This window comes from Lissotriton helveticus, chromosome 7 (genome assembly GCF_964261635.1).
Source record: "Lissotriton helveticus chromosome 7, aLisHel1.1, whole genome shotgun sequence".
Classification (NCBI taxonomy): domain Eukaryota; kingdom Metazoa; phylum Chordata; class Amphibia; order Caudata; family Salamandridae; genus Lissotriton; species Lissotriton helveticus.
In genome coordinates this window covers 423,636,006-423,661,753 of record NC_136068.1, presented here as the reverse complement: position 1 = coordinate 423,661,753, position 25,748 = coordinate 423,636,006, and the positions used below count along the sequence as shown (strand labels likewise).

The window sequence follows — 25,748 nt, the reverse complement described above, 5'->3', positions numbered from 1 at the left end:
GGATTGCCCTCTCTGCCAAACAGAAGTTACACCCACCTCATAAAGTTGAGCAGGCCTTCATTATAGTGGAGACGCCTCCATCTCTGCCGCCAATATAAATCTCAGATGGCCTGACACAGTAAGGGCTGACAGGTTTGGCCATTTGTCCGCCCATCTGATTTAGAGTGGGCAAAAGCATGGTCCGTTTTCACTGTCCGTCACCGTCAGGTAAAACTTAGCATTATGAGGCAGTAAAAACTGCAAAATGCCCCCTTGGGAGGAAACTCACACGGGGGTCATATTTTGTATTTTTTAATTATCCAAAACAAAATCACACTTTGGGTTTTTGTTTTGGAAAAGAAAAAAGAAAACAGTGTAGCCATCCATCAAACTTGTGATGCAATGACAGGAACTGCTGTAATGACACTTCCTACTAATGCTAGTGTTGTCCACTGGGCCGGAGAACCCAGACGTAGTAAATACCTATCTGCAAAACTAAAAAATGAGGCTGTCAGTTTACAGTCTATGCAAGTGCAAGCTTCGGATCCAGGGGCTCCACCTAAGATAATGAGTTTTAGGCCTAGATAGTTTAGCATCTCTCCATGTAGTGCCTTTTGCATTATATATGTTAGCTTGTGCTGAAGATGTGGTCATCTTGTAGAACCATATACCAGCTAAGTTGTCGCTGAGACTGCTCTTAGCAGGGCTAGGAGGATTGTGGGTATGGGCAGGTAATTTCAGTAGCAGAGACTTGCAGGAACTAGTGACAGCACTGTAAATTTGAAATCTTCAGTTGGAGTAAGGGAATTCACTTTTCCTGAGGAGTCTGATTTGATGATCAGCACTTCAAGTCCTCATTAAGGCTGTAACAGAGGTATTTCACTATTGGCTGAATTACAGTCTATAATGTTTGTTATATTTAATCATGTTTGTTTACTACTTTGTTGAAGGGATATCAGTAGGAACTCAGTTTTGGGGGATCCATTTTGAGATGACATATAGTCATCCATTATTGTAGATCATTAGGATTTTTGCAAGAGCGGTTGCATATCGTCAGCGTTTAAGTGGAAGGAGATCTCAGAATTAATGAGGAGAGTGGCCAGAGATTCCATAAGTTGAAGAGCATTAGGGAAAGGATGAAGACCTGTGGATCTCCTTGTTGGAGAGGAGTGGATCTTGAGATAGTATTTGCAAAGTAGTATAAGTTAGGTATGGCAAATTGGTATTCTAGGTTGGCACGGTACAGTAAGATTTAATAACAGTTTATCTAATATTTAAACATTTGCAGCATTAAAACATTTTCTAAGATACTTGCTTACGGCGCATAGCATTATTGATGAGAAGCACAAACATACAGCACAAGTGTTTTATTATATACGATTCTCGAAATTGTGTATGCTTGTTGATTACAATTCACACCATGAAATATAAAAAACAGTCCTTTAGCAGAAGAGAATGTTCTACAGTTGCATGTAGATGCTCCTCCTCCATCATAATAAAAATACTAAAATTAAATAATAAAATGAATACTTTTGCAGTAGAATACATTATCAGAGGTAAGCTGGCGAGGGCCATGTGGCCCACATCTATATGCTCCTTGTTTCCAAGAAATTCTTGTATCTGCTGATTTAATCTTATACATTTGTGACGCACATACTATTTTCGTAAAAAGTTTTCAGTTGCGGTTTTAGAATATATAGGCCACTGTTTTTGAACCGTACGTTGGCCATCAGATTTCAGTCTCGGTTGAGCCTGGATGATCTCTCCAGCTGATTAATGCATTCTATATTGTTAACTTGTCTTTCTTGCTCTTTCTTTAAACAGAGATTTTTCCCTCTAACATATTGACAAGCCAGCCAGCAGTTCCTCTTTTTCTCGCCTGCTGCCACATTCAGAATACCACCTGTCCTCTTGGAATGATTCTCTGCTGTTAAAAAGAAGGTAGAAAGACACTGGTTTTTCAAAGTCTTCACATTTCCCTGGGAGGGGTAGGACTCGGGAGTTGGCATCATTAAAGGTGAGAACAGTGCAAACTTTTATTTTACAAATATTGTTGACAGTAGAATTTTTTATATGTTATTATCTATATGTTGAAATATGCATGCCTGGTTGTGTATTGATCCAATAGAAAAGGACCCCTGTGGTAAGTTCGCAAGATACTAGGGGACCTGGCTAAAGGTAGTAAAAAGTGGTCAGGGGAAGAGTAGGACTTGAGGCTGGACAGCCAGCGTACATTCGGACGTTGTGGTAAAGGAACAGGTGGAAACCTGGTGTTCACTGTAACTTTATACTGAGTATGGGCAGAACACTCAAGTCAGACTCCCAAGTCTGAAAGTCACAGTTCGTAGTTGCAAGCAGTGAAAAGTTAATCTCCTTATGAATCTGGGAGAAGTGACCAGTAGTAGAAGTATTTTGCCCTAGTATGTAATTTAGAATAGATAAATATGTCTACATATATCTGAAGAGAAGTGGCTACAGACATAGGTCATGTTGTACTTTTAGGGTTATGTTGTAGAACTCTAGGAAAGTATTTTACTTAGACAAATGTCTCAAGGGTACACAGGTAGCCAATCACAACAAATTCCTGATTTAATTATCCATTTTTATAACGGTCTCTCTGTGACCCTTTCTAACGGCACTGACCCTAGTAGACCATTACTACCAATACAGTTTAATCCTTAAATGTCAGAAATGTATGAGCGTCTAGGTATTGACAGCACATCACCAATAGGTCTCTGGACAACATACATTTATGTGGTGGAAGTAACCCTGTCAGATTACCAAAAAGAGCCTTTCAAAGAATTGAATACAAGGACATTGTCCTCCATATTACAGTGTTGAAGTAGTGTAGTAGTCTCATGAATCCCGTAACAAACGCTGATACTACTATTACTCTCATGATCCCAAAAGAACTATCAAATAGTACAGATGGGGATCTAGATAAATATTTTCAGGATAAAAAGACAGTAGACGAGTTGTCAGACAGTTTAGATAGGATTGTACCTTACTACGTCACAGGTGATTCCGTACTTGATCTTAGCACACTTAGAATAGTGGATTTGGCTTAAAAATCTACAAAGCCTGTTGCGGTCGTTAACCACTGGTGAGTCACCACCCAGAAAGACCCACAAGGAATTGACCTACTACCTCTATGAGTAGTGAGGAGAGTGGCCTGAGGATAATATATCATAATCACCAAGGACAGATACTTAAATATAGGCCACAAAATACCCCAGAGCCCTCTATACCAACAATATAGACAAAGAAGAGGTATATCAAGATATAGTTAATATTTTTGACATAGTTGAAGAAAACCTAAAAGACATTGGAAGTGGGGAAACATTTTAACTAACACGCAGGACAGGGCAGGGCTCAAAGTGAATAGTCCTTTATGTAAATATTTAGGTTTATTGTTTATGGGTGGCACTGATACCATTGTAGGGTCAACAACAGATTATATTGAAATAATAGCCACTTTTCAGTCAAACCACAGGCACCCTTCCTGTGATCACCTAATATATTTTCCAGATGAATACCTGGTGTTAGATCTTTTACTATATGCATTTATTAGGGACCTCCCAGTGTGGAATTTAGATATGAATAACAGGCTCCACAAATAGTTTTCTATATTCACAATAACATTATTGTGTCTATATCAGGTAATATTCCACAAATTAATAAGTATTTTAATGTGACTTCGGCTATGTGCCCGCGCTGCAGTATGGTAGGAGCGGATTTCTGCAACATGCTGTGGAATTGTCCCCAGCTTGGTACATTCTGGGAGGAGGTGGTCTCTCTTCTGCGGGCTGTTACATACAGGGACATCGAAGCCACTATAGGCCGTTGTTTGCTGCACTGGTTTCCCCATACCTCTCGGAATAAGATAACTAGTACATTTATAGACTTGGGGCTTTTATTGGCAATGAGAGAAATAACAGTCCACTGGAAGTCCAAGAAGGGTCCTAGTTTTCCAGAGATGGCGAACTGAATTTCTTAAATGGGCGGAATGCGGGGGAACACAGTGTCTGCAGCTAGCAACATGCGCTAAAAGCGATAGGGCGCTGGAGCTGGCAAGGGCTTGGGAGGCACTAGTACACTTATTGAGGGCACCATACTCTGACACCGATGAAGATTCAAGCATGTCGGGGTTGGACACTCCACCTTGAGGGATTATGCCTCCTTAAGAGGACGGCTGCACTGCTTCTACTCATGCAATTACCCCTGACAGGGCAGAATGGTTGTCTGGACAACTGTTTATTATGATTTGTTATTATTGCTTATAAATAGTTGTTACGCCATTGGGGAGGGGGGAGGGATAAGTGGGAGGGAATGGGATTACACTTTGTGTTATTTGATTTGATGATAAGTGGATAGCTACAACTGTATGACATAGATGGGGATGTTATCCCCAGCGACTCGGATTGGTGTTATGCTGTTTTAGGCGGTGACAATTAGCATGGGCAGCATTTTAATACATTTCTAATGTACAACCGGAAGCAAGAGGTAGTCTCCGGAAAATGGTTTATTTCCATAATGTGCTCCTGAATGTACAGCTATCCTTGACAAACTGCAATTGTTTTGTTGAGAAAATAATAAAAATATATATATTTTTAAAAATCAGGTAATCCACTTAGGCCACCTATAAATGCTCCAGCCCAAAACATATGTATAAATGAAGTTCTACAAAGGTTAGGGATAAGCATGTCTGATATCCACCTTCATGGCCCAAAAATTATTTATGTGAAGTCAGGAAATACCCCATTAAGTAGATAAGGGTATACATTAGAAAGTACAATAACATTTTGAATAAGCAATATCATTAGGAAGACTGAATATTTATGGTAGGAACAAGTTAGGCCTGAGTATAAGTTGAAACGAGGCCAAGTACACTGAATAAATAATGGGGACCCCTTTAGAACACATGGTGAAGGTGTTCCCTGGCAACAAGGCCAGAATAGAGAAATATGGTAAAGTGTGTCATAAGGCAACATCAAAACTTGCACATGCCTGGCCTGAAAAGGGCTAGTTCGATAATACATCTTAAAAACACAAAGCTACCTTCTTACAAAGTAAATACAATGGGAAGAAACTAGAAAAAATGAAAACATCATTAGATCTCATATTCCCCTCCTTTGGCTCCTCCACCCCCCTACCAAGAGGTGCAAGCAAGTTTAGACATTGCAAAGGTACAGGGCATGTATACAGTGGAGGCTAATACATCAAACTCACCTCCCACCGCCTCACATCCCCCTGCTGTAGCCCACCATCAGAATCATCTTCCGAACATGGTGAATATGTTCGGCTAGTTCCATGTCCTCAAATGGCCAGCACACCTCTGGAGATGTCGGGTTGGGGCACTAATACATATGTAGGAACAGTGGATGCTACTTTCACACTTCATTTAGAAGATGAGATGACCCCTACTGGGGAAGTTGAAGGTGCAGGCTAGCACCCAAAACCAGGGTCAAAGGACACACATGGGATGTTACTGCGAAAGCAGCTAGTTGGACAAATGACCCAAGTCCCAGGAGTGAATAGAGGACAGGAATGCTAGCTTTTAAAACCATAAACACCTCTTGCAGTGCTCTGGAGGCCTGCACCCCCAGGACCAGAGGAGGGTGTTGAAGGCAAGTGGGTCAAGGTGCACAAGTTACTTACCTTCGGTAACGATATATCTGTAAGAAACAGTAGTTAGTGTTAAGATTCCTTACCTTAGAATATCCCCAGGCGTCAGACTGGATCCGGAAAGTTTTGCGTAGCAGTACCCTAGCAGGTCGGTAGGCATCGTCTGCGGCTCCACGTCCGTCAGCGTGGTCGCCGGAATGACGTCGTCTGAGTACTTAGACGCCGCCCTCGCGTGCTGACGTCAGTTCTTGTACATAGCTTTCTGCACCAGGAACGCAGAGCCATGCCAGAGACCAACACTGGTGCCATGAAACTAGGGCCCTCAAAGGGAAATACCTTAACCCTAGATATCGGTTCGCAGAACGGGGAGGATGGGTCGGGCGATAAGGAATCTAACAGTAATTACTGTTTCTTACAGATATATCGTTACCGAAGGGAAGTAACTTGTGCATCTGAAAGAAACAGGTTAGTGTTAAGATTCCTTACCTTAGAATAGATACCCCAGCAATACCGACCCTGGTGGTGGGTCTGCGAACCAAGATCACACCAGAAAGTCCTGGAGAACGGAACGGCCGAAAAAGCCATCTCTCCGGACTTGGCTGTCCAGGCAGTAGTGTCTAGCAACCGTGTGCAGCAAGGCCCACGTAGCTGCCTGACAGATGTCCTGTAAGGAGACTCAACGACCCGGGGCAGTAGTAGCCGCCGTTGCCCGAATGGAATGGGCCCTCAGCCCCACAGGAGGCTCCTTTTTCGCAAAGGAGTAACAGACCTTGATGCACAACACGACCCACCAAGAGATGGTCTGCTTGTGCACCGCCTGTCCCTTCTTAGCGCCCACGTAACCAACAAACAGCTGGTTGTCCACCCAGAACTGGCGGGTGCGGTCTAGATAGAACGAGAGTGCACGTTTTGGGTCCAGACGGTGGAGCCTCTCTTCCTCATTCGAGGGATGCGGAGGCGGAAAGAAGGTGGGCAAGTTGATGGACTGCCCAATATGAAAGGCCGTAACCACCTTGGGCAGGAAAGAAGGACGAGTCCTCAAGACAACTTTGTCCGGATGGACAGAGAGGAAAGGAGGCTTAGAAGATAGAGCCTGGAGCTCAGTCACTCTTCTGGCAGAGGTGATGGCAACCAGGAATGCAGTCTTAAGAGTCAGAAGATGAAGAGGGCAATTGTGAAGTGGCTCGAAAGGAGCACACATCAAATAGGTTAGAACAAGGTTCAAGTCCCACCGAGGCATCACAAAAGGAACAGGAGAAAACATGTGTGTGATGCCTTTCAAGAATCTATTTACAACAGGGGACTTGAAAAGAGAAGGCTGATCAGGAAGCCTCAAGAAGGCTGAAATGGCAGAGAGGCTGCCTTTGACAGTGCCCGGAGCAGAGCCCTGCTGGGCAAGAAAAAGAAGAAAGAGGAGATCCTCTGAATGGGGGGCAGAGAGTGGATCCACAGCCTTTGCTGTGCACCATGCCATAAATGTGTTCCACCTGCAGGTGTATACAGATTTTGTGGAGGGCCGCCTGGCTGCCAGAATCACGTTACAGACTTCAGGAGGTAAGTCAAATGGCCTCAACTGTCGCCGCTCAATCTCCACGCATGGAGGTGGAGACTGGACAGGTTCGAGTGGAGGACCGTCCCCTGCTGCTGCAACAGAAGGTCCTCCTGAAGAGGCAGACGAATCGGGGGATCGACTGACATGCTGAGTAGCTCAGGATACCAGTATCTTCGTGCCCAGTCCGGAGCCACAAGGATGACTTGGGCCCGGTCGCGCCTGATCTTCTTCAGCACTCGGGGCAGAAGTGGTATAGGTGGAAAGGCGTACAACAGACCGCAACTCCACTCGCAACGAAAAGCGTCTCTGAGAGAGTGCTGCCTTGGAAATTCAAACGTGCAAAACTGATGACATTGCGCGTTCTCTTCGGTGGCGAATAGATCTAACCAAGGCTCTCCCCACTGCTGAAAGAGGTCAGAGTTCAGACGCCATTCGTGATCCATCATTCACCGGCGGCTGAGTTTGTCCGCCCTGGCGTTCAGGGAACCTGCCAGGTGTTGAATCACCAGGGTGACGCCCTGGTGTTCCAGCCATTGCCAGAGGCGCAGAGCCTCCTGACAAAGGGTCCACGACCCCACCCCGCCATGCTTGTTGGAGTACCACATGGCGGTGGTGTTGTCCGTGAACACCTGGACTACACTTCCCGGACAGAGGGAAGGAATGCTGTCAGTGCAAGCCGGATCGCCCCCAGCTCCAGAAGGTTGATATGGAGCCAGGACTCCGCCGGAGACCAGAGGCGTCTGATCTCCGCCTCTCCCATGTGGCCCCCCCAGCACCCGGAGGAATGCATCTGTCACAACTACGTGCTACGGTTGGGGTAGGGAGAGGGATCTGCCGCTGACCCAATCGCGGTCCGTGAGCCACCACTGCAACTGTCTCGCAGTGCCCTCCGAGATCAGGACGTGGTTGGACAGGTTGCCCTGATTCTGGGCCCTCTGGAACATCAGGTTCCACTGCAGAGCTCGTATACGCAACCTGGCGTGATGCACCAGAAGGATGCAGGAGGCCATCAGCCCCAGAAGCCTCAGCGTCAACCTGACCGAGACTCGGGATAAAGGCTGAAAGATCGGAATCAGAGCCTGAATATCCCGAACCCGCTGTTCGGGAGGATAAACCCGAAACTGCGCCGAGTCAGGTTTCAGGTTCAGGTTTTAAAGTCTTTATTTCGATTTAAAAAAAATCATAAAAGACACATAGTAACACACAATAATAGTAGTAAATAAGATTACATCAAACTTCAATTCCAAATGAATTTCATAGTTTTAACTAATCCTATACAGTTTTGGATTTAAAATACCACTACGGCAATAGCTAAGTTCATTTATATAAACAAAACAAAACCGGGAAAAATCAAACAATCAGTAACAGAATAAGAATAAACTATACAATACTAAGCTAGATTGATTTTAAAATAGTATTAAACAGCTTGAAAGACAAACCTGAGACAGGCATACTAAAATTGGCAATTAAATTCCAAACATCAATATATAGTAAAAGAAAAGTTAAACCATGTATAAAAATACATAGGATGCAGTCATTTACAGGAACAAGAAGCAAACTGCATATTGAAGGGTGCATTAACAGACAATATCAGGGATTAATCTTATGTTTTGACCTGATTATCCAGACCCACCCCAGGTATTTGGCTAAGCTCACTACAAATACCTCAGAGGTGTTAGTTTTTAATGCCCAAATGGCCTCTGCAGATTTCCTAAAGGGCAGGTACTGGAACAATGGTTTTAACCATTTGGTTCGCGGAGCTGAGTAACTAGGGCAAGCAAACAAGAAGTGACCTACTGTTTCCTTGTGGCATGGGCACCATCTACAGAGATCCGTGGCACCAATAGACCAGTTTTTTATAAAGGTGTTCAGCGGCAATGCTCCTACCCGAAACTGGTGGTAGAGTTTCTTATCCAGCGGTTTCAAAATGATGTCCCAGTAATATTCTCGGGATGGATCCAACTTAAAGGTCAGAAACCTACCCGTGAGGCCGGTAGAGCTGGAAGCATTAACTCTGATCTGGCGAAGCGTGGCCCAATACAATTCTTTAAATTCTTGTTTGGAAGGAAAGGTACTGGTAGAGGGGGATATCCATAACTGATCTAACCCCATGTCTCCCAAAATGGTTTTAACCATATGGAGCCAAGGGATTTTCCCCGAACCCCTAATTAACCTGACTTCTGCTACCTCTTTTGCAAATAGAGTGAGATCGGGGGAGGTCTATAGACGCCTCCAAAAGGCCACCAGTCTGAATCTGGCCATCTCATTAATTGGGGGACATCCCAAATCTAGACAGAGGGGAATAGAAGGTGACGACTGTGGCAAACCTACTAAATTCCCAAAAAATGTACACTGGATTTTAAACAGACCTGAAAGGTCCATGTAGCCCCAGAGATCTGCACCATATAAGATTGCTGGATTAATCTTGGCGTCGTAGATCTTAAGGGCTGGGATAACCCGCTTAGTGATGGATTTTTTTTGCTCACTTAGTAGGCAACCTGTAAGTCGGGCGAGCTTAAGATGTTGTGCACCGACTTGAGCTTTCCATCGCAAACGACTATCTAGAGTGACCCCCAGGTATGTCATGGTCTCCACTTGATCCAAATTAACTCCACCCATACTAACTGAACTCCGGACAGGGCGGTTCCTTGTTAGGACCATAAACTTGGTTTTGCTCACGTTTACCTTGAGGTCATTAATGGCACAGAACTCCTCAAAGCGGTCCAAAGCCCGCTGTAATCCACAGCGTGTTCTAGAGAGGAGTAGGGTGTCGTCGGCAAAGATGAGCATTGGAAACCGTTGACCTGCCAACATTGGAGCGTCCGTTGGAGTATCTACAAAGAATTTGACCACTTGGTCAATAAACAATAGAAAAAGTGTTGGCGCTAGGACACACCCCTGGCGGACACCTCGAGTTACCGAAAAGGGTTCAGTCACTTGTCCCTGACCTCCCCACCTCACCCTCGCATAATTGTCCTCATGCAGTTTGATTATTAAGTCAAGTAGCTCATTTGGTATTCCTAATTTCCTCAAGACTCCCCCCAGTTTGTCCCTCGGGACTAGATCGAAGGCGGACTTCAGATCAATGAACGCTGCAAAGATGGTACCACCACCGAGCTGGACCACCTTCCAGTAGATCAGACAAAATCTGAACACCTGGTCGATGGTACTCGTTCCCGATCTGAAGCCCGCCTGCATAGGAGATAGTATGTCCTCTGATTCGATCCAGCCTTGGACCCTGCCCAAAACCATACGCGCGATGATTTTTTGTATAGAGTCGAGGAGACTGATCGGGCGGTAGTTACCTGGAATAGACCTATTGCCTTTTTTATAAATTGGTAGTATCTCCGCCCCCTTCCAGGACTTAGGGATTCTCGCACCTTTGGCTATTGAATTGGCAACCTTGGTAATATATGGCGAGTCCAGAATCGCTCCGATGAAGAGGAGCTTCTGAGAGGGGCACAGGTGTGACTTCGGCACATTGATGGAGAACCCCAGCAGGTGCAGGAATTCGGCCGTAGTCTGGAGGTGGCGGACGACAGCCTGGGGCGAGCCCGCCTTCAACAGCCAGTCATCAAGAGAGGGGAAGACTGAGACCCCTGATCTGCGCAGATGAGCTGCGACCACCACCATCACTTTCGTGAACACCCGAGGGGCGCTGGTAAGGCCAAAGGGGAGCACGGTAAACTGAAAGTGCTCGTGGCCTACCGCGAACCGCAGGTAACGCCGGTGGGCCGGCAGGAAGGGGATATGAAAATATGCGTCCTGAAATTCCAACGCTACCATCCAGTCGCCAGGGTCCAGGGCATCTAGGACCTGAGCTAAAGTCAGCACCTTGAACTTTTCCTTCCGGAGTAAGCCGTTGACGCTCCGGAGGTCCAAGATAGGGCGTAGACCTCCTTTGCCCTGCTTGGGAACCAGAAAGTAGTGGGAGTAGCAACCACGTCCTACTTCTTGCCCAGGAACGCCCTTGATGGCCCCCTAGGCCAAGAGGGCCATAACTTCCTCCTGCAGAAGTTGCAAGTGATCCCCTGACATGCGGTGGCACTGCAGTGGCATGGCTGGAGGGGTCACCTCGAAGGGGAGGGAGTAGCCCCTTCGGATGATTTGCAGCACCCACCTGTCCGATGTGATGGTACGCCAGTGGAGGAGGTGATGGTGAACCCTGCCCCCCACTGGCGTCGAATGGGCCTGAAAGCTCGGACTAGGAGGGCTTGGAGGCAGATGCTGCAGGGGCGGATGTGGACTGACCATGCCATTGTCCCCCGGCACCGCCACGGCGGTTACCACACCCGCGCTGAGGTTGATTCTGCAGCCTGTGGCCAGCTGGACGTGTGGGGGCACCCCTTCCTTGACAACGAAAGGGACGAAAAGTGGAGGTTTGCTGGCGTTGGCCGAGGCCCAAGGACTTGGCCGTAGCCCTGGAGTCCTTGAAACGCTCCAGCGCACAGTCCGCCTTGTCACCACAGAGGCAACGGCCATCAAAAGGCATGTCCATAAGGGTGGCCTGGACATCCCCCGAAAAGTTGGCGGACCTCAGCCAGGCGTGGCGGCGAACCGCCACTGTCGTTGCAATCGCCCTACCCAGTGAGTCCGTGGTATCAAGTCCACACCGAGATGCCAATTGGGTTTTGTTTTCAATGCAGTTTTAGGGAAAGAACATAGGCCCTGGGTGCCTGATTGGCAGGAGCCCAGGGTACACTCAGTCAAAGCCCATTAGCAGTTCAGCAAAAAGTGAGGGGGCAACCATGCAGAAAGAGGGCACTTTCTCACAAAACCTCTCAAACAGCCTAAACAGTACACAGTAGACTATGTACTGGGTCTGCATTCATGCACAACTGTATACATGAAGAGAGCAAGCAAGCATCTGAAGAGCACCAGCTAAGAGTACAAGGTCAGTTAGTGTGGGTGTTGAAGCCTGTGCATCTTGGGGTGTGACATATGGAAATGCTCTGACCTGATGTATTTTCAGAGAGGCTGCAGGTTTAGTATGGGCCTGAGCGAACCATCCTTTTTGAGGATTAGAAAATACAGTGAGTACACCCCTGTGTTTTGGTGGTGGCGTGGCACCGCCTTTATTGGTTCTTTCTGTAGTAGATCTTTCACTTCCTCTTTGAGAAGTTGTAGATTTGGTGGAAAAAGGAGTGTGGTTGTGGTGGTATGTTTGGTGGTGGTGCAATGAGCTCTAGGTAATACCTGTGCTCCTCAATATCTAAGACTCATGGGTCTGATGTGATGTTGCGCCATTTTGGGAAGAAGCCCTGCAGATTTCCCCTAACAGGTGTTGAATGGTCGAGTGAAAGGGAGTTACTGCTTGGTTGGGTGGCTGATTTAGCCACTCCTCCCTTGCCTCTTGTTGTTACTCTAACTATTTGACCCCCCTAAGGTATTCTCTGGTAGGCTGGGCTGCTGTTGTCACAGATGTATGGGGATGTGGTGGAGCCCCTACGATACTATGGGCAACGAATACTGATTTTAGGGGATAGATATAGCAATGCTCCCATCGTCTTGGCTGTGTCTGCGTTTTTTTTAATCTTTTCAAGAGTTTGATCAAACTGCTGCTCAAAAAGATGCTCTCCATCAAACGGCAGGTGGTTCAGATGCTGTTCAACCTCTGGCTTAAATCCAGGGATTCTAAACCAAGCATGCCTTCTAATGAGGATGCTTGAATTCATTCCCCTTGCGGCATTGTCCACTGCATCTTGGGCACACCAAATAGATGTATTTGACATTGTCTGGCCATCTGAAACTAATTCTTGCACCCTCTGCTTGTATTGCTCTGGGAAATGCTTTATGAGCTCCATCTCATCTCACTGAGGGTGATTGTATCATTCTAAGAATTCCACAGAATCAGCAATTTGACAATGGGTTGCCGATTGTGGTGCAACCCTCCTTCCCCCTGCATCATTTTTTTAACTTCTTTATCTGGAGGAAGAGCATCTACAGTCCCCAAGGCATTTGCCCTTTTACATGCAGCAAGTACTACTAGTGAGTCAGGGGGTAGCTGGCCAGTAATATATGGTGGGTCAGTAGTCGAGGGTTTGTATTTCTTGTCCACCTTTGGTGTAATAACCCTTGCCTTTATAGGCTCTTAAAATACTTCATGTGCTAGTTTTTGCATGCCCATAAGCATAAGCAGAAACCGGATGGCTCACTGTGTGTGTGATAGGGTTCCTAGTAAGAAATCCTCCTCCTCTAGTATTGAGTGCAGTTCTACTTTATGGAAGAGCGCTGCCTTTTGGATAGCAAAGTGATACGAGGAGGTATCATAAAGGGGAGAAGTTTACGCAGGGTACAAATCAGGGTCATTGGGACCCAGGAGTACTACCTCCTAATCCTCCCATGGGTCATTTTGCGTATCTTATGGATAGGGAACATACTCAAAATCTAAAGGACGTGGCCTACGCTTCCCGTAGTATGAATGGTACGACTCCTGTGATGATTGGGGTTGTGGTGGAGGCAAAAGAGGTGGTGGTGAAGGTGTAGGAGGAAGAGGAGTCCGAGCAGAGGGCAGTAGTAGGGTGCTTGTACTCTTGTCTCTTCTTCTGATTGGGTGGTGGCATTTCCATTGTTAGCTATTTCTCAAAAATGAGTTTTCTTTCGAGGAAGAGTCTGCATGACCTCAAGTTGAGGCTTAGTAATGATTTTCCCCATATGAGGATCAATTCCCAGGCGTCTTTGCAGAGAATTTATCTCCTCCTGCAGCTGTTCCAGGATAGGTTGCTGCACCTAAGAGTCTGCTGTAGAGGGCTGACTGAGCTGCGCTCGTCTCAGCTTCTAAGCAGTCTTGGAGCCCGATTCTTGTTTGGGCTCTGAAGTGCGCTTGCCCACTGGTGATGCTTCGACTCCAATGTCTGCTTCGAGATTATTTTGGTTGCTGATACAGCTTTAGGTACCAATGGATGTTTCGGCTCCAACACTGCAAGTATCCTTTGGCATTACTATGTCGGTTGACATTGAAGATGCTGTAGATGCTGATGAGGGTTTTGCTTTAGGGCCCAGACTCAATGTCTGAGACAGGCTTGATGTTGATTCTGAAGCTTCAGGTTGGTGCCAGTCATGGCTGGAGAGCAATAGCAGGCCAGTCGACAGGGAATTAGGGCTTGAAGCCCTGGCTCCAGAGGGGCAGTGAATGTCATGGTCTGGGGCAGTACTCACTGCATGGGCACCATATCTTTGTGTCAAATCCGGATGTGGATCGCTTCTTCTGACTCCAACTGAGTTTCTGGCTCAGAGCCTGAACCCTGCTGTCTACCCGGCATCAATTTCCTCCTTGACTTCCTCCATCTCAACGTCTTCCACCAAGGGCAGTGGTGATCTCCACGTCTCCTTGCTGCTTCATCACGCGTTGTGGTGTGTTGTGCCTAGCGCCGATCCAGATGGTTGCACGTGGTCTTTTTCAACCTGAAGACGAGACAGGTGGAGCAGAAAGCCTTGTTGGGTTTTTCAGGGAAAGACACAAGTTACAGACTGTGTTGATCTGTCCACAAGTGCTTGGAGTGGCACTGTGAACAGCATCAAAACGGTGTTTTTCCATCATGCTGTGACCTTTCTCAAAGGAATACAATGCTGAAGAAAGACCCAACTTGAGGAGATGTCCCTTGACGCAGAAGCTTTCGACAATGGTGCATTGATGAAAGAAACAGGCGCTATAGGAAGCTAAGAAAACCTGAGAGGCCCCAACAAATGTTGCCATGCGGAGTAGACTCAGAACCTTGACGAAGCATGTCCGAACCCGAATGTGGAAAAGAAGAACAATCTGAGGATGGAGCTGATCTTTATGCACAATACAGCCAAAGGGAGGAGCCATTACACCGGCTGACTGGAAATAATTTCTTCTATCAAAAACAAGATGTACACGCCCAAGCCCAACACTAGATGGTAGGAGTATACATACCACGCGTATCTACAGCTACACATAGCACAATCATATAGTTACAAGTGTTATGCATTTATTGCTGGTATGTAATATTTGAAAAAATCGAAATATATTGGCAACATAGGAATCTCTGGCATTTCGGATAAGAAGAGTATTAAGCAGGGCATCCAACTAACACTTTAAACAACTTGCAATTGACAACATGGCTTAACAGGAAAAATACACACAAACCTAATATCATTTGGGTATTGTTGGGATCAGTTTCCGTTTGGAGGGATCCAATTAATATGTTTACAAGCCTGAGCTTCAAAGAGAGAAACGTCATTGGTTTTTCACAGGCAGAGCTTTCATCATTGCTAAATTTTCCTTCAAGGAGAACCTAAAATAGTAGGAATGGCAATTAGTTTCTAGACAACACACTTATTTACAAATAGCAAGTAAAAACATATGCCAATAATAGTTGCAGCTTTAACTGTAATGCTTCACAACTTTTAAATATCAAAAACAGATTTTGGCAAAAAATGAGAACCGCTGTCAAGCTCCTAGACACTTAATACTGTGGCATCAAAGGTGGCTCTGAACATTGACCCTAAATGAATAAGTACATAACGTAAATGCCAATGTACAGCATTTACTAAGAACATAAATATGACACATTGAATCAGTAGAATTACTCAAGAATGTTAACCGCAATAAATCCCTTGCAGTAATAACTGATCAATGGTGAATCACATCAAGTTCATATCTTCAGTCAGTCAGTCAAAAAAAAACACGTTATTTCGGCTTTACAGCCATAAAAGCACAGGTAGTTAAAACATTAAGTAATATTGCAGAAGTTACAATAAACAACAGTTATGAGCTTATAACAGTTTGTGCAAGATATAATTGGTGCCAAGTAAGATATTATACTACAGTTCTATGAAGGTTAGCTAGAGCCAAAACAATCCTTTTAGACAATAAGAACATTTAAAATCTGGACAGATAGGAAAATAATGTATAGATAAAACATTTAAGAACAGATAACTATACAAACATTTTGAAAGTTTTCCGAGAGTTGTAGGGGTGTGATGATTAATGCCATAGAGTATCTAGTGGGAGGCCGGATTAGCAGTTCATATCTTCATAAAAAAGTAAACTTAGATATGTTGCTAGGAATTCTAAATTTCATGTACCCAACGATACAGCAAGAGGATAGGCTGGCCACAATGTGCTGGAAGCCCAGTTGGTCAGTAGGGTTAGGGAGGAGATCTATGAAATATAAGGATCACAGCTAACAGCCAAACGCTATCTGTTGAAGGTCAAAATTCTTGTTTCAGGTTTCTTGCTAGAAGGTGATACACCAACTTGTTAAATGGTGCCCCCCAGATGTTTGCCTGTCCTTGAATATCGGCAAGTGAAAAGGTATGGAGGGCCCAGAAGGAAAACATTACAGCAAGTCCAATGCACTAAATCGTCAGTCTCTTTGAAGCAGATTCCAGAAAGAAGGAACAGTATATACCCGACATTTCAAACTGAAATATTTGAATGCCTGCTAAGATATCAAAATGCATCAGTATGCAACTACTGCATGCCTGTAAAGGAAAAAAGGTGGAAACATTAACAAAGAATGCGTGGCTTGGAGGGCAGAAATGGACAGGCAACACATCAGTTACCCGCAGTCCAAGTTGTGACAAATTAAGCTGGTACTGGAGTGACAACACCTAAGTGCACCTGCTCAAGTTCTGTGGGACAACGACATAGGCAGTACTGGGGGCTTAAAGCGTGCAATATCGAGCTGGACATCAATCAATGGGTGGCAGGAGGGAATGAGCAGGACTAGCCACTTACACTACTAATAGTTTGGAGAAAAGACTAACAAACATGATGTCATCAAGACTGGAATTCTTCAGGCTCTCTCTATGAAGATTCAGGTTGAACGTTGGCAGGTAGTAAGTAAAAATTTATTGTTTTTGATTAGTTAAAACCATTACAAAAATACATTCTATAAAGCATTTTGATTAAATTCCTTTTCAATCAATGGACTGTTAACATTTTTTATGTACCAGGGCGTGCGTGAATGATAAGAAAGTGGAGAACGCCAGAATTTCTATGGTTTTGTACGAATGAAATGTTCAACTAACTATAACGTCCCTGAAACCTATGTGTTTTTCAGTGAATTTCAAAGGTTCTCTAAACGTTAATTTGTAAGTATACGTGCCTGAAACCTATGGTTATTTCAGGGAATTTCAAAGGTTTTTTTAAAAGAAAATTTGTAAGTCTAGTGAACCTGAATCCTATGTTTTTATATTTTCTATTTAAATACATATATTTAATTTTTTTTAAAAATAATTTATAGTTAGGAAAACTATATTCTTTTTAAATATTATACAGAAGTTGCGCAGTCTTTGCGCAACCTACACGATGGCTGTGCGCATTCCGGTAGCCATTTTGAAAAGTCATGCTGGAGTCGCATCTTCGGTGTAATTTGTAAAGTATGAAATATGTTTAAATTAATTATAAATAAAAGTTTTCCTTTAAGTGTTTGTCTACATTTATAAAGTATTATTTTTTATAATTTTGACCAAAATACAGTTACGAAATACGTAGTTTCACTGCTTACAGTGTGCAACGTCTCCTCCCACCTTTTTCCGGTGTCGCGCCGAAGTCGCAACTTAGGCGTATTTTAAAAGTTGAAAAAATGACTATACAAAGTTAAAATATATTATTACAATGAACGGTTTTGCAAATATACTTATTAAAGGATTATACAAATTTCTATATATAATAATATATATGATTTTTACGGGTGCGCTAAGGGTCCGCGCACCCTACGCAACTTTGTGTCAGCAAAACAAAAAAGGAATCGGATTGGTTCAAATCAATTTAACTATGACAGAGGGAGGATTCATCCTTCTGATATTTCCCTTATTCTTTAAACTTCATAGAGACAAGATCGGTTTGTATATTCTCTAGAAAATAATCGTTTTTTTGTGTGTTTGTTTATTTTGAGTCTACTACGGCTTCAAATTTTGCAGAAGTGGATGCACTTGCAGTGCAAGAGGAGGAACAGAGACTGCAGCAGAAGAGGAAGAGAAGAGAGAGTATTGTTTGGGCCTTTTTTAGTGTTTCGGAGGGAGAGAAGAAAGTCAATGCGAGAAAAGTTACATCGCGTTCACACGGGGGCCACGCTGAGAGCCGCGCACCCATCGCTTTCACACGGAGGGGCCGCACTAAGAGCCGTGTTATTGTCGCAACTCAATTTTTTTCGCTAATTTACACTCGCCTCGAGGGCCCCATCCCCCAAAGCATGCCGACATGTTAATTATTTTTTTTAAAAACAAGAACAGGGCTGTGTCGGCCCCCCTCCCATGGCCAATTCCGGCCCCGGGGACCCCATCCCATGGGGCATCGCCATATATATATATTTTTTAAGGAGGTGGAGCTGAGTGGCCCCCCTCCTGAGGCCTCTATTGGCACAGGGACCCCGTCCCCCGGGACCAACCTTAATTTTTTTTTTTTATTTAGGGAGGCAGCGTGGTCACCCTACCGGGCCACTTCTCGCCTCAGGAACCCCATCACCCGGGGCCGGTCCTATCCGTTGGGGACAGTGGGGGGAGCCCCCACGGTCCTGCCGGCTCCCCGCCTCCTGCGGGAGCCAGCATTGCTTTTCCACACGGGGAGCTGCTGACATGCAGCTCCCCGTGTGGAAAAGCAATAGGCTTTGAATTTTGGAAGCAGGATTCCCTGCTCTCGCTTCCAAAATACAAAGCAAGTTTGCTATAACAGGGTTGGAGCCTCGCGGATCCTGCCCTGTCATAGCAAACAGCAGTGTCCTGCGGTGGGCACCCCGGGATACTGCAGGAGCCGGCCCTGGGGGGTGGCGGTCCCCATGGCCATCACGGGATCCAGGAGGGGGGCCGCACGGCCCCCCTCCCAACATGAGTGAAGCCCGGGCGGTGGTCCCCGGGACTGCGGGGCGCCAGTGGGCCCCCGCTATTCTTTTAAAGAAAGGCCCCCGGGACCTATCCCACCCGGGGGCCTCATTGAAGTAAAACGTGGGAACCCACGCTTCATTTTTAAAAATATTTTCTGCGGGATTCGCGACCCCAATGCGAAGTGTGCCAAAATAAAAAAAAAAAAAGCTTTTTTGGGGCCCCCTGAGCAGGCTCGGGGGTCAGGGTGTTTCCATCCTGCCCGTTGCTTTATATCTTTGTTCTTTGTTTTCTGGTGAATCGCTTCTACCAAGTCACAAGATGGCTGCCAGCACTTCCTACGCCACCAACACCCAGCTCATCCTATCCCTCACCAAGGACCTCATCACCACAGACTTCGCTTCCAGAAAGGAATAAAGGACGTTGCATCCTGGATGAGCAGCAGCTGCCTAAAGCTCAACTCGGAGAAGACTGAGGTCTTCACCCTCAGACCATCCCTATCTGCATGGGACAACACTAGGTGGTCCAACACCCTCGGCAGCACCCCCCATCCCCACGGACCATGCCCGCAACCTCGGTATCTTACTCTATTCCTCCCTCTCCATAACCCGATAGAACAACGCCATCGCCTCCACCTGTTTCAACACCCTCCACATACTTCGGAAGACCTTCAAATGGACCCCCCCGAATCAAGAAAGATCACCACCCACGCTCTCATAACCAGCAGACTGGACTACGGAAACACCCTCTACGCTGAGATCAACAAGTCTCTGCTACGCAAACTCCAGACTATACAGAACACCGCAGTTAGACTCGTCCTCAGCATCCCTCGACATGAACACATCACCCAACACTTGCGAAACATCCACTGCCTTACCGGCAAGAAGAGAGTAACCTTTAAGATATTCACCCATGCCTACAAATGCCGCCACAACACTGAACCCCAATACCTGAAGGACAGAATCTCCTTCCAAGTACCTAAGAGAAACCTCAGATACGCAGACCGAAAACCGGCGCATCTGCAGAGCAAGAGAGGGTGGAAGAACTTTCTCCTACATCGTGGCTAAAACCTGGAATGAGCTCCCAATCGACTTCAGACGCACCCCCATGCTGCACATCTTCAGGAAGACCCTAAAGACCTGGCTCTTCGACTGACCAGAGCTGCTCCCCTCCCCCTAGCGCCTTGAGACCCTCACGGGTGAGTAGCGCGCTTCAAAATTCCCTGATTGATGTGTCCAGCACGTCCTAGCAACCACCGTGAAAGAAGCACTGGTGCCCTCGTCATCTACCCCCACAGGGATGGCAGAGGAACCCCTCCCACAGCGATCCGATGCTATCAGCGCTTGCATTTTGTGCTAACGTCATCAACAGGCACTGGAAGCTATAGGCTTCCATGGCATTGGGCGAGCAGGATGTTCAGGTATGTCCTCTCTAGGGGGTGGGAGGTATAGAGAGGAAATCGGCAGCAGGAGACAACAGGGGCAATTAAAGTTTTTCCTTTCCTCCTGTGTCTCTCTAAAGTGCAAATCTGCTGGAGAATCACAGGTGGGACTGCGATCACACAGCAGGAATGCACCACTAGACAGAAGGGAAGTTATTTTTCGGTGAAGGGAGTGGTCCCTTGGGCAAGGCTCGCTCCCTGTTTATAAGAGACCCTCTTGTGTGTGTTCCCAGGTGGGGTAGGTGGGGTGGAAAACCACTAGACACCAGGGATTTGTTTATTTAGGTGTATGGAAAGGGAACACGTTTTGAATATGGTGAACTGGCGTTTGGCTGGTGGTGTGCGTGGACTGGTTTGTGCCTGGCTGTTTGTCTAACGTTTGGTTGGTGGTGTCTGAACTGGTTTTTGGCTTGCGTTTGGCTGGTGGCTGGAGTAAGGGCCACTTTGCACTGGGGCACCACATTTTTGCCTTTTTTTTGGTCTTGTGCCTAGAGCCCACAAAACGCAATGTGGCAACATCAATAAAAGGGATAGCTGCAGTTTTAGGGCCTGGGTACGGTGGCCACCCAGCAAAACTTACCAAACCCAGGCATTTCTGAAAACTAGACAGCCTGGGGAGTACGCTAAAGGGACACTCAATTACCTTGGTTTCACTCAATGACCTCGGTTTGATCTGTCCCTGTAGCGGGTACTAGGCCCAGCCACACAACTGGGCAGCTTTTTTATTGGGATAAGTGGGAGAATGCTGGAAGGTAGGAATTTTGTAGATTCCTGCTGATTCCAGAAGTGTAGGTCATAGAAATGCATGGCAAATGTGCAATATTACCTTAAGTTTGAGGTTTGGTGGGCATTGTGAGTAAAAACATGTTGTGGGACCCACACGAGGCACGCCACCCTGGAGTCCCCCAGGTATCTAGTTTTCAGAAATGTCTGGGTTTGGCAGGTTTCCCTAGGTGGCCGTCAATCCCTGGATAGAAAACCACTAGTACTCCTACTGCTGAAATAGATCTTTTTTGTGACGGGGAAATACTGATGTCTCCACATTGTATTTGGGGGCCTTTCGTGGTGGGAACACTAGGCCTACCCACACAAGTGAGGTGCCATTTTTATCGCGATACTTGGGGGAATGGTAGGTAGCAGGAAATTAGTTGCTCCCCGCAGAGTCCAGAACTTTTCATCACAGAAATGTGAGAAAATGTGGGGGTTTTTTGGTCAACATTTGTAGGGGATTCTGGGTAGAAAAACCTGGGGGAGCCACACAAGTCACCCCACCCTGGATTCTCCTAATTATTTAGTTTCCAAAAATGTATAGGTTTGAAAGGTTTCCCTTGGTGCTGGCTAAGCGATGTTTCAAAATCCACAGCTAGGCACATTGCAAGCTTGAGTTCTCAGTGGAAAAATGGGATATGTCCATGTTGCGTTTTGGGCAGTTCAACGTCGTGGATACACAGCCATGCCCAAACAAGTGAAGTACCATTTTTATTGGGAGAATTGGGGGAGTGGTAGGTGGTAGGACATTAGTTTCTCCCTACAGATTACAGAACTTTCTATCACATAAATGTGAGGAAAATGTGTTTTTTTGTGGTCAAAGTTTGAGGTTTTCAAGGAAATTCTGGAAATTAAAACTTGGTCAGTTTCATGCATGTCATTACTCTCTGGATTTCCCCAGGGGTCTAGTTTTAAAATATTTGCAAGTTTGCTAGGTTTCTCTAGGGGTAAGCTGAGCTAAAAAATCCACAGCTATCCACAATGCAAAAAAGGGTCAGTTTTCAGTGGAAAATTGTGATGCACCCATATTGCAGGCACTAGCCCTACCAACACAAGCGAGATTCCATTGACCTGGAGGAATGTTGAGTGATGGGAAATGTGTTGCTCCCCACAGATTCTTGACATTTTCCTAAAAGAAACGTGAAGAAAATGTGTGTTTTTAGCCAAACATTGAGGTTTGCAAGGGCTTCCGTGTAGGAAAACCTGGTGGGAGCCACACAAGTCACTCTACCCTGGATTCTCCTAGATGTCTAGTTTAAAAAAATGTACAGGTTTGCTAAGTTACTCTAGGTGCCGGCTGAGCTAGGGCCCAATATCCACAGCTGGCCACATTGAAAAAACATTGAAAAAAGGGTTAGTTTTCAGGTAAAAAATGTTTTGTGTTCATGTTGTGTTTTGGGCCTTTTCCTGTCGAAGGCGCATGGCCTACATGCGTGAGGTACCACTTTTATCAGGAGACTTATGGAATACCAAATATTAGAACATTGGAATGATCAGCGCTCTATGATGGCAATGGAGTGCTCTGGGATTCTAATGGCTGGTGGATCTGGTTGGTCTTTAACACTGGAGCAGGCCTTTAATGGCAGGTACAGTCCGCTACAGAGGGCTCTAGGGCTATAGTAGAACATTTATTAACGATTGTATTTCCCTGCATTTGTGCCATCCAAATGTAAACTAGTGTATAAGAAAGAAGACATTTTGAAAACATTTGGAGATTTACAAATAACTACTAATTCTAAACTCTGTATCTAGTATCTTTTTCAGAAATACATAGGTTTCCTTGATACTCATTTTTTGGTCTTTATATTTTAAAATGTGAATTGATCTATATATACACCGTACACAATGAAAAGCCATTGTATGGGGCAGTCCGGCTGTTGACTCTGGGTACCTCGGGTTCTTGGAACCCCTGCAAAGTCTATATGTTCCTGCAACCTGAAGGGTCTAGCGGACATAATGGTATATTGCTCTTGTAAATCGGGCATTGTGACAACAATTTACAAGTGAAAAAGTGGTTACAAATGGCCATATATTCTTACAAATTTTTTGTATTTTTTTTATCTCAAAAGTTAGTTTCTTTTGAGACCTTTAAGAATCTACACAAATGGCTGCTTGCTGAATTTAGAATTCTGTCTATTTTTCAGAAATCTCTAGCTTTCCTGGGTCACCCATGAGTTTCACCCTGATTTCCACCACAAACTGGAAGTAGGTTGAATGCACAAAACGTAGAAAAAATGGGCTACATCTTCGAAAATGCCAAAACGGTGGTAAAATAAAATGCATCTTTTGATTAAGCTCTGAATGTTCCTAAAAGCCAGGAAAATTGTGACTTTATTACAGCAAAACGTTTGTTTTTGCCATTTTTAGGTAAAGAAACAGACACTTTTTTGCAGAACAGTTTTTTTAAAAATCTTTCCAAAAAAACAAACAAAATGTAGCTATATTTTGGCTACTTTTTCAGTACACTTCAGACCCACAGGGACATAAAAGGCTCCCACCATCTTAAACCCACACCTGGACCCAGCCTGAGTGAGTCCTGGACGCCTAAGAGATTCCCACCAGTCCTGGACCCTTGGTTGTGGTGCTAAAGGTGTCCATGTGGCCAATTTCCATAACTGAGGACTTAAACAAAATTGGCCACAAAGTGCTTTGAGAACCAGGAGACCAACCTGCTTGCCTATCTGCCAGAAGTGCATCACTTGGGGGATTGTCTTTGCAACTTCTCCCGCTACATTCTTCTTCACAGCAGCAAATCCATTTCAACGGTCCTTCACCAAAAGGGTAACGGACCTCATGTAACTGTCTTTAGCTACAGCCCTCTGCTTCTTCACTCATGAGTTGATCAATTTCCATTTCAGCAACTAAGTCCACACGTAGAAATCTTCACCACAACTTCAACCCAAGGTCATCCAATGACAAAGCTTCCTCCCCAGACACCTTCCTCAGCCTTGCCCAGCTTAACTATCAGCTCAGCCATTTTTCTCCAAGATTTTTCCTAAGTCCCAAGGTAAGTGTTGACTGAGCCCAATCCAGTTCTTGTATCCAGACCGCGATATATCGCAGTCTGCCTTAACTTTTGACTTTTACCCCATCTCACATGACAAAATGTAGGCAGTTGGCGCTTTGATATTTTACCCACCAGATTTCACTTAAAACGTAAACAATTAATAGCTCCGGTTCTACAGATTGGATTTTTGTCACTTTGGTGTCAAATGATGTATTAAAATTAGTCTATTATTCTAAATGTGTTTGGGATTTTTCTTGTGCTGTGTTTTCACTTTATTACTGTTTGAGTATTGCATAAATGATTTACACATTGCCTCCAAGTTAAGCCTGACTGATTTTGTGCCAAGCTACCCAGGGTTAAGCACAGGTTGATTTAGTAACTTTTTGTGGTCCACCCTGCAAGGAATTGTGGCTATTGCTTGACCAAGACTCACACCCCTGCTGACCAAGAACCCAATTTCTCACAGTTACAATCTTCTCTGGTGTCATTAGCATTAAAAGCATTTATCTGTGTTTGCATTGTAGTCTGACATTATGGAAACAGGAAGCTAAATGATCAAATATAAATTGTAGCAAAATAAAACAGAAAACAGGCATTCAGGTGATCCTGTATTTCTTACTGTCTGGTACAATGAAAGTAATGGGGGGAAGATAATGAACAGTTGCTCACAAAGTACAGTTTTCTAAGGACATTTTAATCTCGCCTTTCCATATCGATTAACTTGTATTCTTATCTTTCCTCTTGCTCATTGGATGGATATAAGTTTGCTGTTTTCCATTCCCCAGGGGCTTATTACCCTCCTATTTGTTGGTTCCTTGTCGTTATGTTCACAACCTTGGATCTCATGCACAAAGAGTTTTAACATTCCCAATCCCTCTGATTCAGTAAATCAGAGGGTTTATGATTGCTTAAAACCCTTTTTCAAATGTACTAAACCCGTTTAGCGATCCAGAAAAGGTTTTCCGAATTGCTTAAGAGTTTCAAATCGATTTCAGAATGGCTATTTAGAAGGGGAAAATTTTGGGCACCACATTCCAAATAGAGATCTGATCTTTATGAATCAATATTTTGCAACCACAATGCAGTCTCAAAACATTTAACAGTTTTAATTCCCAAGTTGGGGTGTAAATGATTCTCAAATGGAAAGTGGCCCCTTTTCGTTTTGTGAATCTTGGGGAAAAAAATTCAGGTAAAGTTAGCAGTAGTCCACAGGACCACTGTCAACTGTTAGAGCAACTTTTTTGGGGGGAAATGGAAATTTATTTTAACCCTTTGCATGCTGCCGTGACGGACGCGGCCCGCCCGTTTTGCGGAAGTGCTGCACTGCCGCAAAATGAGCGGCGCAGCCAAGGTGTTAAATGCAATACCATTTCCTTTAATACAAATGGGCTACATTTGACAAGAAAAGTTTTCTTTACTTAATCAAAATCACAGACCTCGAGGTCTGCTGACCCCTGCAAGCCACCAAGCCACCATCCCTGTGATAGTTGCCAATCACAGTAGGCTGCAAATTGTGACCCGTCTAATGACTATGATTAGGCAGGACATTCTGTGATATCCTGTGATTCTATATTTTGTGAACCAAC

The 25,748-nt window shown here is 45.0% G+C and overlaps 1 protein-coding gene across 3 annotated transcripts in view; it reads right to left on the bottom strand.

The window, feature by feature from the left end:
- The window catches only part of RALGAPB (Ral GTPase activating protein non-catalytic subunit beta), a 2,268,266-nt gene that overhangs the window by 1,290,176 nt on the left and 952,342 nt on the right, over nt 1-25,748 (bottom strand). For all 3 annotated transcript variants that reach the window (XM_078652319.1, XM_078652321.1, XM_078652322.1), the window contains one exon: nt 15,267-15,414. In XM_078652319.1, the coding sequence (XP_078508445.1) occupies nt 15,267-15,414 (148 nt within the window). The remainder of the gene's footprint in view (nt 1-15,266; nt 15,415-25,748) is intronic.